This window comes from Lethenteron reissneri, chromosome 62, assembly GCF_015708825.2.
Source record: "Lethenteron reissneri isolate LAM-NWPU_2019-01 chromosome 62, ASM1570882v1, whole genome shotgun sequence".
Lineage (NCBI taxonomy): Eukaryota > Metazoa > Chordata > Hyperoartia > Petromyzontiformes > Petromyzontidae > Lethenteron > Lethenteron reissneri.
Genome location: NC_083840.1, coordinates 6,631,367 through 6,646,380, shown reverse-complemented (window position 1 = coordinate 6,646,380; position 15,014 = coordinate 6,631,367). Strand labels below are relative to the sequence as shown.

Genomic DNA, 15,014 nt, shown 5'->3' with positions numbered 1-15,014 from the left:
GTTCGTTCAGCTTTATGAGAGAGATCGCGACCCCACTTCAGACACACACGGACGGACATAAATAAAAACGCTTTACCTGCCGTTGCAGCGATGGGCGTCGGGTCAGCTGCAACGACAGGAGGAGGTGAGAGCGAGACATGAACACTGGGATCACGAGTCGCTCCGTTACATTGGCCAGTCGCCACCGCTTCTGTGGGGAGGCACGAGCATTACCCCCCCCCCCCCCGCCCACACTCTCACTCCCTCCGTACCCGTGGAGAAGAAGAAGCGATGCTCGCTCTCTCCGTGGGCGTTGGTGGCCACGCACGCGACCCCGCGGCTTGTCAGCTCCGAGGTCACGATGACCTCCACCGAGCTGCTCACGGAGCCGTTCGCGAACGCCTGCTCCTGGGGCTGCACGAGCAAAGACAAAGGTCCCCCGTGTAGATGAACGCACCCTGCTGGGGCAAGGGCTGCGAGTGAGTAAGCGCCTGTCAAGGTCACACGACCTCACGGTGATGCCAATGCTCTGGTGTCAGGAGCCAGAGCCGGTCCACCGGACCTCCTGAATACTGCAGAGATCTAGGCGGTACCGGTCCAGCTCCCGACAGAGGAGTGTCAGCCTCTCCTCTGCAATGAGCGTTCGAACATTTCGCGTGGCCATCCGTAGTGGCTTTTTTTTGTTTCTGGAGGTGCCCCGAGGGTAAAGATTCAATCTCCTGGCTCCGCCAAATGGGGTTTGGCCAGGTGACATCATAGACGCCTGTCCCCCTGGGGCCTCCGGCACAAGCTTGTTAAGTACATTTTTCATTCGTGGTTTAGTGGTAATTAATTGAAGGTGGAGGGGTTACCAGCCCCTCACACCCGTCCAGAGCCCCCATTTGGCCGCTATGGTGGTCACAGACGCCATGAGGGGAAAGGCCAATCAGAATTGGCCCTCCCCCCCACAGCACTGTCCACGGCAGCGTTACCCATCTGGCACCCCGAAGAGGTAGAGGGTTGTTTTTGCCCACACACACCCAAGCACACACACAGAACCACACTCGTCCACACACACACACACCCACCCAAGCACACACACAGACACACGCGTGCACACAGCCACCCACACCCACCCAAGCACACACACAGACACACGCGTGCACACACACACGCACCACGGTGAGGATGTTCCACGTGACGATTGGGGAGGGCGGCCCATGGGCCTGGCAGCTCAGCACCAGTTGCTGGTCCACGGAGCTCACCACCACCGTGTCCAGCGCCACGATGCTTGGCTTGTCTGCGTGCACACAGACAGACACACAGACACAGCTCCCCCGAGTGGCCTACAACAGGCTGCTGGGGCGAGGCCCGCCCAAAAGCGGCACCTATGAAGGCTGGCACGGCACACGAGGTGGGGTGGGTTGGCAGCACCACGCCTGCCTGGCTGCCATTTGAGGCCAAGTAAACCTAAAAGAGGCCCCAGACCAGATATTCACTCTCTCTGATGTTAGCCGTGAGTGGGAACCGAACTTGGATTTTCCGGGTTCATAGAGCAGCACTAACAACGACACCCGCGCTCCCCGCAGCACACACACGTATGGTTACCTATACACATGTAATGTGAGGTTATATCCGGGTCGTTGACGGATTACAACTCGTCACGACGATTGGCTCTGCCGGTCCTGGTTCATAGCCAATGGGGGGGAAGCCTAGAGGCGTGGCCCTGACGTGATGGAAAGGTGACAGCTGTAAGTAGAGGATTGGTTCTGCTGGCTTTAGCCACAGCCAATGGGGAGACGAGTCAGGGGCGTGGTCCCGGGAGCCTCTGGAATATTCCATAGAGGCTAACCAGGATTGATGTAAACGTACCACGTGATCCGGGTATTAAATAGGGGTGGAGACGGACAACACGTGGTCAGAACGGGAACGAACGGAGGAAAGGGGCCACGTGTGAGCGGAGCTCCGGGTAGCCACATGGCAGTGCGTCTCTCTCTCTATCTATCCCTCTCACGCTGCCTGTCAGCAGCGTGAAGGAAAGCTGTAATGCAAAGTTGAATAAAAGACCGGATTCCAGAAGTCGCCTCAACGACCTTTATTACACACACACACACCCATACGTATACACCCACTTCATGCATAACCGGTAACCACGTGAACAATATCAAAAACAAACCACCATCACCGCCGTCACCCAAATCAGAGACAGGCGGTGGTGATAGTGGTTGCGGTGGTTGTGGCGGCGGCGGTGGCGGCGGTGGTGGCGGCGGTGGGGCTCCCCACGTGGGGGCCAGCGGAAGCGGAGGCCAGGCCCGCGACGGCCCCCCTCGGGACGGGAACTCGAGTGGCCTCGGCAGCTGACCTTCGATGGAGACTTTGATGGTGGCGGAGCGGGAGAGCCCCGGCACGCCGGGCATGGTGGCGTCGCACCGGTACAGGCCCGAGTGCGCCAGCTCCGCGTTGGCCAGGTGCAGCTCGTGGCCCTGGGAGAGCCGCTGGGAGCCCTGCGCACCGCGCACACAAATGCCGCCCCCCACCCCGTGTTAGCCTTCGACCGCCGGTGCGTTGGCCCGACTCCGTCTCGACACCCCCCACCGGCCACTCGTTTGAGGCCGATTCGACCGAAGGGGAGGCCCAGGAGCCGGTGAAGCGTCACCCTCGGGCGCGTCTCCGCCCATTGGCCGCTCGGCGTCGGCCGGTGCGCGGCGAGGACGCGGCATCGCCAAGTCACCCGACCATGTGCCCGTCGACCACGTCGTCGTGGCCACGGCGAGGTTGCCCACCTTCCACCAGGCGTATTCGATGGGAGCCGACCCCTTGGTGGAGCAGGAGAGTGACGCGTCCTGACCGCGCAGCACGGTTAGGGGTCCCACGGGGCTCAGCCAAACGTCCTCCAGATCTGAGGGGGCACGGGGAGACGGGGGGGGGGGGGGAAGAGACACGGGGGGGGACACGAGGACATGGGGAGACACAGGGACGCGTTGAGACCGAGTCCGTCACCTCCCTGTGCCCCCCGCGTCTCAAAATGCACGAGCAGGTTGATCGTCCCCATGACGCCATGTCCCTCTGTGTCCTGTATCCCCGCATCTTCCCCGCGCATTCCCCACGTGCCCCTTCATCTTCTCCACGTCCCCACGTGTCTCCCTCGCGTCTCCCCCGCGTCTCCCCCACGTGCCCCCTCGTCTTCCCCACGTGTCCCCGCGTGTCCTCGCGTCTCCCCCGCGTGTCCACGCGTCTCCCCCGCGTGTCCCCGCGTCTCCCCCACGTGTCCCCGCGTCTCCCCCGCGTGTCCCCGCGTCTCCCCCGCGTGCCCCCTCGTCTTCCCCGCGTGTCCCCGCATCTCCCCCGCGTGTCCCCGCATCTCCCCCGCGTGCCCCCTCGTCTTCCCCACGTCTGCACGTGTCTCCGCGTCACCCCCACGTGTCCCCGCGCATCTCACAGTGCACGAGCAAGCTGATGGTCGCGTGGTGCCGCGGGAGGTCGGGGAAGTCGAGGTCGAAGCCGGAGCAGAGGTAGCGCCCCGAGTCCCCTTGCGACGCCGCCTCGAGCACCCAGCTGGGCTCCATGCCGGTCTGCAGCTCCTCCTTCAACACCTTCTCCTCGTCCTCCTCGTCCTCCTCGTCCTCCTCCTCCTCCTCTCCCTCAAGGGACAACATGGGCGACGACATCACATCACCAGTAGACACGTCGCCAGCCAAGTCACCAGCCCAGCGACACGGTCAACGTTTAGCAACATTAACATCATTCTCAACGTCACCCTTGCACAGCGAGTCAGTGGGTGGGTCAGTGAGTGAATGCGTGACTGTGTTTGTCGGTGGATGGGAGGGGTGTGCGAGCAGATGGGTGAGTGTGTGAGTGGGTAGGTGAGTGCGAGTGAGTGAGTGAGTGGGCAGGTGGGCGGATGGCTGGGTGGCTGGGTGAGTGGGTGAGTGAGTGGGTGGACGTGTGAGTGGACGGGTGAGTGTGTTTGTCGGTGGGTCTGTGAGTGTGTGGGTGGGTAGGTGAGTGGGTGGGTGAGTGAGTGTGTGGGTGGGTAAGTGAGTGGGTGGGTGAATGAGTGAGTGAGTGTGTGGGTGGGTGGCTGGGCGAGTGAGTGAGTGAGTGGGTAGGTGGGTGAGTGGGTGAGTGAGTGGGTGGGTGGGTAGGTGAGTGGGTGGTTGAATGAGTGAGTGAGTAGGTAGGTGGGTGGGTGGATGAGTGAGTGTGTGGGTGGGTAGGTGAGTGGGTTGGTGAGTGTGTGGGTGGGTGGCTGGGCGAGTGAGTGGGTAGGTGGATGGGCAAGTGGACGCACAACGGAGCGAGAGAAGGTGAACTCGGGAGCTGGGTTCCCGTCAGCCGCACAGTGAAGGGTGACCCGGTCTCCCACCACCACGGGGCCACGGGGACTCACGGACAGCGAGAGTCTCTCCGTTGGGTCTGACACGCGCACAAAGACAAAGATACCCCTTGTAGCCTACACAGACAGGTTGGGGCAAGTGCTGGTAGCGAGCACCTATGAAGGCCGGCACGGAACACAAGGGGGTGGGTGGCCAGCACCACGCCCGGCCGCCTTTGTCTCCCCAGTGGCGATGTTTACATACCGCACCAGGTACTTATTTGAGGCCGTGCAGACCTAGGGGAGGCCCAGCACAGGTTGAGAACGTTCGTCAACGATGTCGGCCGCGTGTGGGAATCGAATTCTGGTCGCCGAGTTCATAGCAGTGGGCTAACCGCTGCACCACCACTCCCACAAACACATGCTCCACGCACACAGCTGGACAGATGGCAACCATAATCACAAGGGTTACAGATACGTAGCTACAAAAAGCACAAAAACTAGTTATTACACACAGGTGACTGTGTGACCAGGTAAGTGGATGGGTGAATGGCCATGAAGGTAAATGTATAGGTGAGTGAGTTTGTAGGTGATTTAGCATAAAGGCGAGTGAGTGTGTAGGTTAGTGTACAGGAGAGTGAATGACTGTACAGGTGAGTTTACAGGTGCATCTACAAGTGAGTGTACAGATGAGTGAGTGTGTAGGTTAGTGAGTGTGTGAGTGTGTGTGTGTACATGCTTAATTCGTAGTGGGGCCTTACCATCAGCCCCACCAAAACTAAGCACCTGCCTGGGTATTTTGTACCATCGGGCACTCCACCCCCACAACTCCCAATCGGTGATGGGGCAATAGTGGAGAGAGTGGAGAGTTTCTCATACCTGGGCAGTGTGCTTATGACCGGCTCCAGTTTAACAGCAGAGGTCTCACTCCGAATCAGTCGAGCGGCAATATCTTTTCAGCGGTTGTGTAACGCTGTGTGGAAGCTACCTGGTCTGTCGCTCCGCACAAAGCGAATGGCGGTTGTTTGCGTGTACATGTGAGTGAGTGTGTAGGTGAGTGAGTGTGTAGGTGAGTGAGTGTGTGTACATGTGAGTGAGTGTGTAGGTGAGTGAGTGTACAGGTGAGTGAGTGTGTGTACATGTGAGTGAGTGTGTAGGTGAGTGAGTGTACAGGTGAGTGAGTGTGTAGGTGAGTGAGTGTACAGGTGAGTGAGTGTACAGGTGAGTGAGTGTACAGGTGAGTGAGTGTACAGGTGAGTGAGTGTACAGGTGAGTGAGTGTGTAGGTGAGTGAGTGTACAGGTGAGTGAGTGTACAGGTGAGTGAGTGTGTAGATGAGTGAGTGTGTAGGTGAGTGAGTGTACAGGTGAGTGAGTGTACAGGTGAGTGAGTGTACAGGTGAGTGAGTGTGTAGATGAGTGAGTGTACAGGTGAGTGAGTGTGTAGGTGAGTGTACAGGTGAGCGTACAGATGAGGCTGACGTTGACTCCGGACGAGGTCTGGTGGTGGGAGCGGCACTGGTACACAGAGTTTGCATCCTTGCGGCTCGGGCGGTAGTAGAGTTCAGAGGTCACGGTGTAGAGACCCAACGAATCCTTCTCCTCGTGCACCCTCATGTACAGCTCTGGGGGGGACACGCAGCGACAGGGGTTAGAGGCACGTGGAGACATACGGGGATACGTGGAGACACGGGGGGACACGGGGAGACGAGACACGCGGGGACACGGGGGGAACACGGGGACACTGGGATCAGAGGCACGTGGAGACACATGCATACATGCGGAGATAGAGATGGGGAGACAGAGGGACAGAGAGACAGGGAGACAGGGAGACAGGGAGACAGGGAGACAGGGAGACAGGGAGACAGAGAGGAGCCATGGCACCTTCGTTTTTCTCCTGGTTCTCGGGGAGGAGCTCTCCGTCTTTGAGCCACTCGATGGAGGAGGCCGGGAACCCCAGACTCGCAATGCACGTGGCCACCTTCACAGCACACACGCACGCAGATGCAGACGCACACCAACATGCACACGCGCACGCACGCACGCAGTCGTGCTCACACGCACACACACAGACGCGCGCACACACGCAGATGCACACACGCAGATACACACGCAAACCCAGACGCACACGCACGCGCGTACACCCATCTACCATTTACAGCCATGCACAGCCAACCCAGTGGTGGGAGGTCAAGTCTATCGAAAGAACAACCGCTGTTGATATTCCCCTTTACAAATATGGTACTCGATTTATCGACCTTCCTTAAATTCCCCCCTAAATTACTCACCAAGTACCCCCCACTCCCCCCTCCCCAGCACCTCCCCCCCCCTTCCCCGCCCCCCTCTTCCGGCCCCCCCCTCCCCACCACCTCCCCCTCCCCCCACTCACCTTTCCGGGCTCGTGGAGGACTCCGATGGAGGCTGTCGAGGCCTTGATGGTGAGCTCCGGATTTTCTGAGACGCAAACGAAAGTAAAATGTCAAACAGAGCTGAGGAGCGGAAGTCAAAGTGGCAACGTCCCCCCCCCCCTCATCCCGCCACAACTCGGGGAGTCCAGCGGGGAATCTGGCAGGGCCAGGACGGCCCGAGGAAGCGGATGTCACAGAGCTACCTCCGAGATCCGCTTCTCTTTAACGCGAAAGGTGGCAGCACTGCCCCACGCACGCGCTGCTGATATGTCGGCGTCCCAGGTGTCTAGTGCCTCATTCTAGATAAACAGGATCACAGTGTCTATCGTCTAGTCCGCAGTGTCCATCATCTAGCCCGCAGCGTCCATCGTCTAGTCCGCAGTGTCCATCATCTAGTCCGCAGTGTCCATCGTCTAGTCCGCAGTGTCCATCATCTAGTCTGCAGTGTCCATCGTCTAGTCCGCAGTGTCCATCGTCTAGTCCGCAGTGTCCATCGTCTAGTCCGCAGTGTCCATCATCTAGTCCGCAGTGTCCATCGTCTAGTCCGCAGTGTCCATCGTCTAGTCTGCAGTGTCCATCGTCTAGTCCGCAGTGTCCATCGTCTAGTCCGCAGTGTCCATCATCTAGTCCGCAGTGTCCATCATCTAGTCCGCAGTGTCCATCATCTAGTCCGCAGTGTCCATCATCTAGTCCGCAGTGTCCATCGTCTAGTCCGCAGTGTCCATCGTCTAGTCTGCAGTGTCCATCGTCTAGTCCGCAGTGTCCATCGTCTAGTCTGCAGTGTCCATCGTCTAGTCCGCAGTGTCCATCGTCTAGTCCGCAGTGTCCATCGTCTAGTCCGCAGTGTCCATCATCTAGTCTGCAGTGTCCATCGTCTAGTCTGCAGTGTCCATCGTCTAGTCCGCAGTGTCCATCATCTAGTCTGCAGTGTCCATCATCTAGTCTGCAGTGTCCATCGTCTAGTCCGCAGTGTCCATCATCTAGTCCGCAGTGTCCATCATCTAGTCTGCAGTGTCCATCGTCTAGTCCGCAGTGTCCATCATCTAGTCTGCAGTGTCCATCGTCTAGTCCGCAGTGTCCATCATCTAGTCTGCAGTGTCCATCGTCTAGTCCGCAGTGTCCATCATCTAGTCTGCAGTGTCCATCGTCTAGTCCGCAGTGTCCATCGTCTAGTCCGCAGTGTCCATCGTCTAGTCTGCAGTGTCCATCGTCTAGTCCGCAGTGTCCATCGTCTAGTCTGCAGTGTCCATCGTCTAATCCGCAGTGTCCATCGTCTAGTCCGCAGTGTCCATCGTCTAGTCCGCAGTGTCCATCATCTAGTCCGCAGTGTCCATCGTCTAGTCCGCAGTGTCCATCATCTAGTCTGCAGTGTCCATCGTCTAGTCTGCAGTGTCCATCGTCTAATCCGCAGTGTCCATCGTCTAGTCCGCAGTGTCCATCGTCTAGTCCGCAGTGTCCATCATCTAGTCTGCAGTGTCCATCGTCTAGTCTGCAGTGTCCATCGTCTAGTCTGCAGTGTCCATCGTCTAATCCGCAGTGTCCATCGTCTAGTCCGCAGTGTCCATCGTCTAGTCCGCAGTGTCCATCATCTAGTCCGCAGTGTCCATCATCTAGTCCGCAGTGTCCATCGTCTAGTCTGCAGTGTCCATCATCTAGTCTGCAGTGTCCATCGTCTAGTCCGCAGTGTCCATCATCTAGTCCGCAGCGTCCATCATCTAGTCCGCAGCGTCCATCGTCTAGTCCGCAGTGTCCATCGTCTAGTCCGCAGTGTCCATCGTCTAGTCCGCAGTGTCCATCGTCTAGTCTGCAGCCCCCTTGCTCGCACGCCCCCCGCGTGGCTCCCCGCTCTGCCCTCCCCCCCCCCCCCCGCGTCGTCGCTCACTGTAGACGCGGATCTTCGTGGCCGCCTCGCTGGAGCCCAGCTGCTTGGCCGACACCTGGCACACGAGGGCGCCCTCGTCCGAGGCGCGCACGCGCTCCAGCACCAGCGAGTTGTCGGGTCGCAGCGAGATGTGCTCGCTCTTCCCCGGCACCACGTCCACCACGTGCTCGTGCGGCTCCTCGCGGTACACCAGGCGCGTCCTCCTGCCGGAGTCGTCCGCCTACCGGTGGGGGGAGGGGGGGGAGGTGCCGACGCGGGGTTGGCGGTGAGGATTGGCGGGGAGGGTTCGACAATGGTGATGATGGTGGCGATGGTGGAGATGGTGATGCCGGTATTGGTGGCAATGGTGACGATGATGGTGCCGCCGGTGATGGTGCTGCCGGTGATGGTGGTGATGGTGCTGCCGGTGATGGTGGTGATGGTGCTGCCGGTGATGGTGCTGCCGGTGATGGTGCTGGCGATGGTGGTGCTGGCGGCCTCACCATGAACCACTGCACGACGATGGAAGGCCGAGTGGTGTCCGGCGGCACCGTGAGGGTGTAGGTGCATGGGACGACGGCGTCCTTCCCCAGCTCCACGTCCACACTCTCCGGAGAGGACACCTGGAGATCCGCTCCAACGGCTGCTCGCACAGAGAGGCAAAGGCAAAGATAAAGGTCCCCACCCCCTCCGTGTGGCACGCGCGGACTGGTCGGGGAAAGAGCGTCCGGGTCCGGGTCAAACCCACGACCTTCTGTGCCGCAGGCGAGAGAGAGAGAGAGAAAGTCTCCGAGCCACCGCAGCACCCCGAGTCTGCGAGTGGCGCCGAGCGGGAGCCGGTGATGCGACGACGGCTCTAAGGGAGGCCTTCATCCGGCAGTGACCATGGCTGATGCTGATGCTGGTGTCACATCGGCCTTGTATCTCCACTGTGTTGGCTCAAGGGAGCAGCTGGCAGGAGTTCACCTGAGCCGCTGTGGTGAGATCACCTCTCGAATGACCTCCCGCACACCTTGCCAGGCGAATCGGCAGCACTCCGACCGTGCCCCTGCGTTCGTCATTCTCTGCATCGTCAGCCTCAGATGAGTGCCCTGGTGCGGTATGTAAACGTCGCTACCGGGGAGACAAAGGCGGCCGGGCAGGCGTGGCGCTGGCCACCCACCCTCCTCGTGCGCCACGGTGCCGGCCTTCACAAGCGCTCAACAACAGCACTTGCCCCAACAGCGTGTAAGGCTATACGGGGAACTTTGCCTCTGTGTGCGATGCGGGACAATGGGAGGGAACAAGGCGGAGCGTCTGCCAAGTTCGTCTCGGGTCACCGCGATTAGCACGGCTGGCTACGTACGGTGGGAAAGAAGTTCAACGTAGTACACAGACACGAAGAGGTGGAGCGCGAGGGCTGCACTGCACGTGCCTGGGTCGAGGAGCTGCGATCGCCACCTGCCACTCATCTCGGCTCAACCTACACCACGTGGGTCTCATCTCGGCTCCAGCCACAGCACCTGCCACTCATCTCGGCTCCAGCCACAGCACGTGGGACGTGGGGCCTCTGCCCCGCGACCTCCCGCCAGCCTTCCACGCGGCCCGCGAGGACTCCCAGGTGCACCTCGCCTGAGACAACGCCGCGGTCACGTCGCCGCCACTTCGTGGCGTACGGCGGCTGCGGTGTGTGTGGATATGTTTGTAATGTGTGCCTGAGTGTGTGTCTGATGTGTGTGTGTGCACGAGTGTGTCTGATGTGTGTGTGTGTGCACGAGTGTGTCTGATGTGTGTGTGTGCACGAGTGTGTCTGATGTGTGTGTGTGTGCACGAGTGTGTCTGAATGTGTGTGTGTGCACGAGTGTGTCTGAATGTGTGTGTGTGTGTGAGTGTGTCTGAATGTGTGTGTGTGTGTGTGCGAGTGTGTCTGAATTTGTGTGTGTGCACGAGTGTGTCTGAATGTGTGTGTGTGTGCACGAGTGTGTCTGAATGTGTGTGTGTGCGAGTGCATCTGAATGTGTGTGTGTGTGTGCACGAGTGTGTCTGAATGTGTGTGTGTGTGCACGAGTGTGTCTGAATGTGTGTGTGTGTGCACGAGTGCATCTGAATGTGTGTGTGTGTGTGCGAGTGTGTCTGAATGTGTGTGTGTGCACGAGTGTGTCTGAATGTGTGTGTGCACGAGTGTGTCTGAATGTGTGTGTGTGCACGAGTGTGTCTGAATGTGTGTGTGTGTGCACGAGTGCATCTGAATGTGTGTGTGTGTGCGAGTGTGTCTGAATGTGTGTGTGTGCACGAGTGTGTCTGAATGTGTGTGTGCACGAGTGTGTCTGAATGTGTGTGTGTGTGCACGAGTGTGTCTGAATGTGTGTGTGTGTATGCGAGTGTATCTGAATGTGTGTGTGTACGGGGAGTAAGTGTAGCAGTTAGCACAAAGCCGCGCTACAAATCCGGCGATCCAAGTTTGATTCCTGCTCACGGCCAACACCAGTGACGATTATCTGAACCGGTCCTGGGCCTCCCCTAGGTCGACTTAGCCTCAAATGAGTACCTGGTGCAGTGTGTAAACATCGCCACTAGGGAAGACAAAGGCCGTCGGGCGTGGTGCTGGCCACCCACCCCACCGTGCGCCATTCCGGCCTTCATAGGTGCTCGCTAGCAGCACTTGCCCCTACAATCTGTTAAGGCTATACGGGGGATCTTTGTCTTTGTGTGTGTGCGCAGAGTCTATGCCCGAGTGTGTGTGTCCACGAGTGTGTGACTGTGTGCATCTATGACTGCATGAGGGAGGGGTGAGTGAGAGATTGAGAGGCGATGGGAAAGGGGGAAACTCTGACGATTTCGAGCAGCCTGTCCAGCCTTTGGACGTGACGGCCGGTCCTGATAATTACATTAAAAAATAATCATCATCATCATCATGTAGCGGCCCATGTCAGTTCCCTGGCTCCTGACTGGATAGAGAGGCTCTAGAGGGGCACAGTCGGTGGGGCGTGTGACTGAGACCCACAGCGAATACCCAAAGCTGTCATTGTGCCCCTGTGATGTCTCCGATGACTGATCTCACTCACTCAGTGGCCCGTCTCTCCACGGAGAGAGACACACACAGACGCGCAAAGACAAACGCACAAAGACAAAGATTCCCCGAATAGCCACACGGGTTGTCAGAGCAAGTGCTGTTAGCGAGCGGTGCCGATGTGGGCCGGGGATGTGGGGTGGCCTGAACCAGCACGCCCGACCACCTTTGTCTCTCCCCAGTGCCGACACACCGCACCCAGGTGCTCGATGGAAGCCCAGTCGACCTGGGGGAGGCCCAGGACAGGGAGCGAGACTCACGACAGATGCTGGCAGTCAGCAGAAATCGAACTCTGCACTCCGGGATCGTCGAGCGCATCGCGCTAACCATTACCCCACCACTCCCCACATACACACAAAGTGACCCGCATACACACACAGACACATACAATTATACTAAAGACAGACAAAGCCACACACACACAAGCACAGACATGCAAAGACAAGCACACAACCTCACAAACACACACACACGTAACACTCGGTGTAGGACGACCCCGTTACATAGACTTAGGATTCCATTTTTCTAGAGCTTAAATACCTTCATGAAAAAAAGTTATTTCCTCCGGTAAAGCTATGAAGTTACTCTCTAGAAACAGGATGAAAAAAAACCGTGAAGGAGCGTAGTGGCCAGGACATCCCGAGTCGCACCCCCAACGTGAACAGGGAATGGCTCCGACTCCCGGCGACGCAGATTCACTGGGGCCCAACCCACCCCACGAATGGGTCCTTGATGATTGTGAGCAGAGAGGTCAGGGGCCCCGAAAGCACGACGAATAACTCAGAGCCCCGGTCTATTGATGGTATCACAGGCAATGGCCAGGTCAATAAATCAGAAATGTAATACCTAAACCATCACGGCTGTAGCAGACGGACAGATAAAATAGCGTCTGTGCAGGACCGCCCCAGCCTATGAAACCACAATGGGGCTGGCTCCCACAAGCCTCATCCGGGCACTGTGCCTTGTCCCGCGCTAGATTGAGCAGGGAGATATTCGGAAGTTGTTGCCATCGGTGCGGTCTCCCTTCCAGGAAGAAGAGGAAGCCACCAGGTCATCGTCGCAATCCTGCGGTCCCGTGGACCAGGCAGCTGTGGTCACGTGCACACAATCACCACCCTCCCTCTCAGCAGTTCACTGGGGAGGGGTCGTCTTTACCTGCTCTCAGGCTCTGGGTCGTTCTGCGTACTTCAACAGATGGAACATCAGCCAGCCACTCGCAGGGTGTGGATACTACCTCCATTACTTGAGGCTGGGCAGCCCGGACAGGATTAGCCATATCTTGCCCCATGATCTCATTGGAGCTGAGGGGGGTTTCTCTCTGAACAAGAATTTACACAAATGTTCGGCAAATCTGCAGACCTTTTATTGAGAGTTGGAAATCAGATAATTTATGCCCTTAAGCACAGCAATAGGTGCGGTGCGCAAGTTACTCTTTTGATGGAGTTAAAGAGCGCTTTGTGATGCAGCCTGCTCAAGCGGTTTCGCCCATGCTTGCAGCACCGCACGGCAAGGCGAACCTTCCGAGCGGAGGCTGCGGCAAGCCTCCTCATCCTCGGACGTGGGATGTTGGAGACGGTGGGAATGCGTCCGTTTGATTTCTCTCAGCCGACTCGAACACCTCCTCGCATCGGCCAGGTTTTCTGGGCATGTCTCTGGACTGTGTATTCTGCGGAGCCAAAGCAGCTGCGTGGGCCACAGCTCCGAACCTCAGCAATCTCCCCCTTGGCATTCGGAGGGAGGAGGAAAAGGGCGTGGGGGGTGGGGGGAGAGATGCCAACCCGAGCTGCAAGTAACAGCTGACCGAGACCAGGCTATTGCGGGTTGGAATGTAGTCCTATGTGTGTGCCCACCACGACAGTGGTTCAATGGCTGGGTCGTCTTACAAATAACTAGACAGCATTTCTTTGTAGACGGATCAACTCGACAGTTGATTCTGGTGTCAACAAACGCATTCGTTGTGCCACCACTGCAAAGTCCAGCAGATGTTCTTGCTTGCGGCTGGCATGCACCAAAGATGCCAAGTGGATAGGCCGATTCCGGGACAGCGTGTTGGTCATTACAAGGCCATGGGCTGCACAGAGCTCTAGCAGCCCCATCCTGTTATTCTTGAGCTAATCTGACCAATGTATCTATGTTGGAATTCTTTCACACCGTACGTAGCCAACCGTACTAATCGGAGGCGCAATGGCCTTGCGATGACTTCCACGTCACGTGATCACGTCTCACTTGGACGTTCTTCTTCGTATGTCGATGTTGATGGAGAGCAACAACTACGATTTAAAATTGAGGCGGTTGAGCCAAATAACTCTGTCAGCAGTAGAAGAATCTATTGCTGTAATGCCTCCGATTTGGACATTAAAGTCAGCCAATAAGGAGACTCTATCCCAAGGGGCCACTTTAGCCAGCATCTGTGACAGGAGGTCAGAGAAGGCATCTGACTCATCCGGCCTTGCCTGCATCCCTCCGCTGATGTTCGTCTGCAGTGGGGGCATAAGCAGCCACCACCATTCCTCACCTCGTGTTCATGAGGAGGCGAGCCCACAGGAGCCTCGCACTCGCAGCTTCCCACAGCTCGTCGCTACGCTCCCACAACCTCCTCCATTATTTTATTAGGAAGAGGAACCACGCCCTGTTGCATTACTTTATCCTGCTCCTAGTTCATCAATTGTAGTGAAAAGAGCCGAAACTCGTCCACTGGACTGAATGTATCTCATAAAATCCCAGGTGGTACCTGTCCAGCTCCTCGCAGGAGGAATGGCAGCCACCACTTATTGAGATGTCTGGTTATTCATTGTCCTTTGGTTATTCATTTAAGTAATGATATTCACCAGCCCGTAGCACTGCACCGAATTCCCCGTTTGCCCCCGTGGTGGATGCGAGCAAGCCGTGAGGGTAATGGGCGGCAAGCGTCACACGCAACCACCGACAAAGATCCCCCGTGCAGCCTGCACGCGCTGCTGGGGCCTGTGCGCTGTGAGCGAGCCCCGTTCAGCTCGGCACAGCCAACGAGGGGGGTGGGTGGCCAACACGATGAACTCGCGTTACCGAGTTCGTGGCATAGTGCGCCAACCACTGCACCACCGCTCCCCACGGACGCACGCCCATTCCCGTCTTTGTTTTCAATTGAATTGTGAACCGCGGGGATCAGACGCAAAACACGAATTAATTAGCATTTAATATCAAGGCCGCTTTTATCACAAAGTACATCTGATATTTCAATATCTGGGTCATGTGAGCGAGAGGTGGGAGAGTGCGCCTGTGGGAGGGTGGGAGGGAGAGCGTGAGAACGTCTGCAGGAATACAGTTCTCACAAACAACCTCTGGTGGGTTCAAGTGCTGTTAGCGAGCACCTATGAAGATGGGTGCACAGGACACGCACACACTCGAGAGAGAGAGACCGTGTTTGTGTATAGGTGTGCAGGCCA

At 57.8% G+C, this 15,014-nt stretch overlaps 1 protein-coding gene across 2 annotated transcripts in view; it reads right to left on the bottom strand.

Annotated features, from left to right (window-relative positions):
• The window catches only part of LOC133358458 (basal cell adhesion molecule-like), a 48,247-nt gene that overhangs the window by 5,057 nt on the left and 28,176 nt on the right, over nucleotides 1-15,014 (bottom strand). The window contains exons 2-13 of one of the 2 annotated variants that reach the window (XM_061576747.1): nucleotides 9,044-9,183; nucleotides 8,562-8,781; nucleotides 6,661-6,725; nucleotides 6,156-6,252; nucleotides 5,741-5,896; nucleotides 4,250-4,374; nucleotides 3,398-3,599; nucleotides 2,742-2,857; nucleotides 2,321-2,462; nucleotides 1,137-1,258; nucleotides 252-393; nucleotides 77-106 (exon numbers count right to left, since the gene is read on the bottom strand). In XM_061576747.1, the coding sequence (XP_061432731.1) occupies nucleotides 77-106; nucleotides 252-393; nucleotides 1,137-1,258; nucleotides 2,321-2,462; nucleotides 2,742-2,857; nucleotides 3,398-3,599; nucleotides 4,250-4,374; nucleotides 5,741-5,896; nucleotides 6,156-6,252; nucleotides 6,661-6,725; nucleotides 8,562-8,781; nucleotides 9,044-9,183 (1,557 nt within the window). The remainder of the gene's footprint in view (nucleotides 1-76; nucleotides 107-251; nucleotides 394-1,136; nucleotides 1,259-2,320; nucleotides 2,463-2,741; nucleotides 2,858-3,397; nucleotides 3,600-4,249; nucleotides 4,375-5,740; nucleotides 5,897-6,155; nucleotides 6,253-6,660; nucleotides 6,726-8,561; nucleotides 8,782-9,043; nucleotides 9,184-15,014) is intronic. The other variant, XM_061576749.1, reaches the window with a different exon arrangement.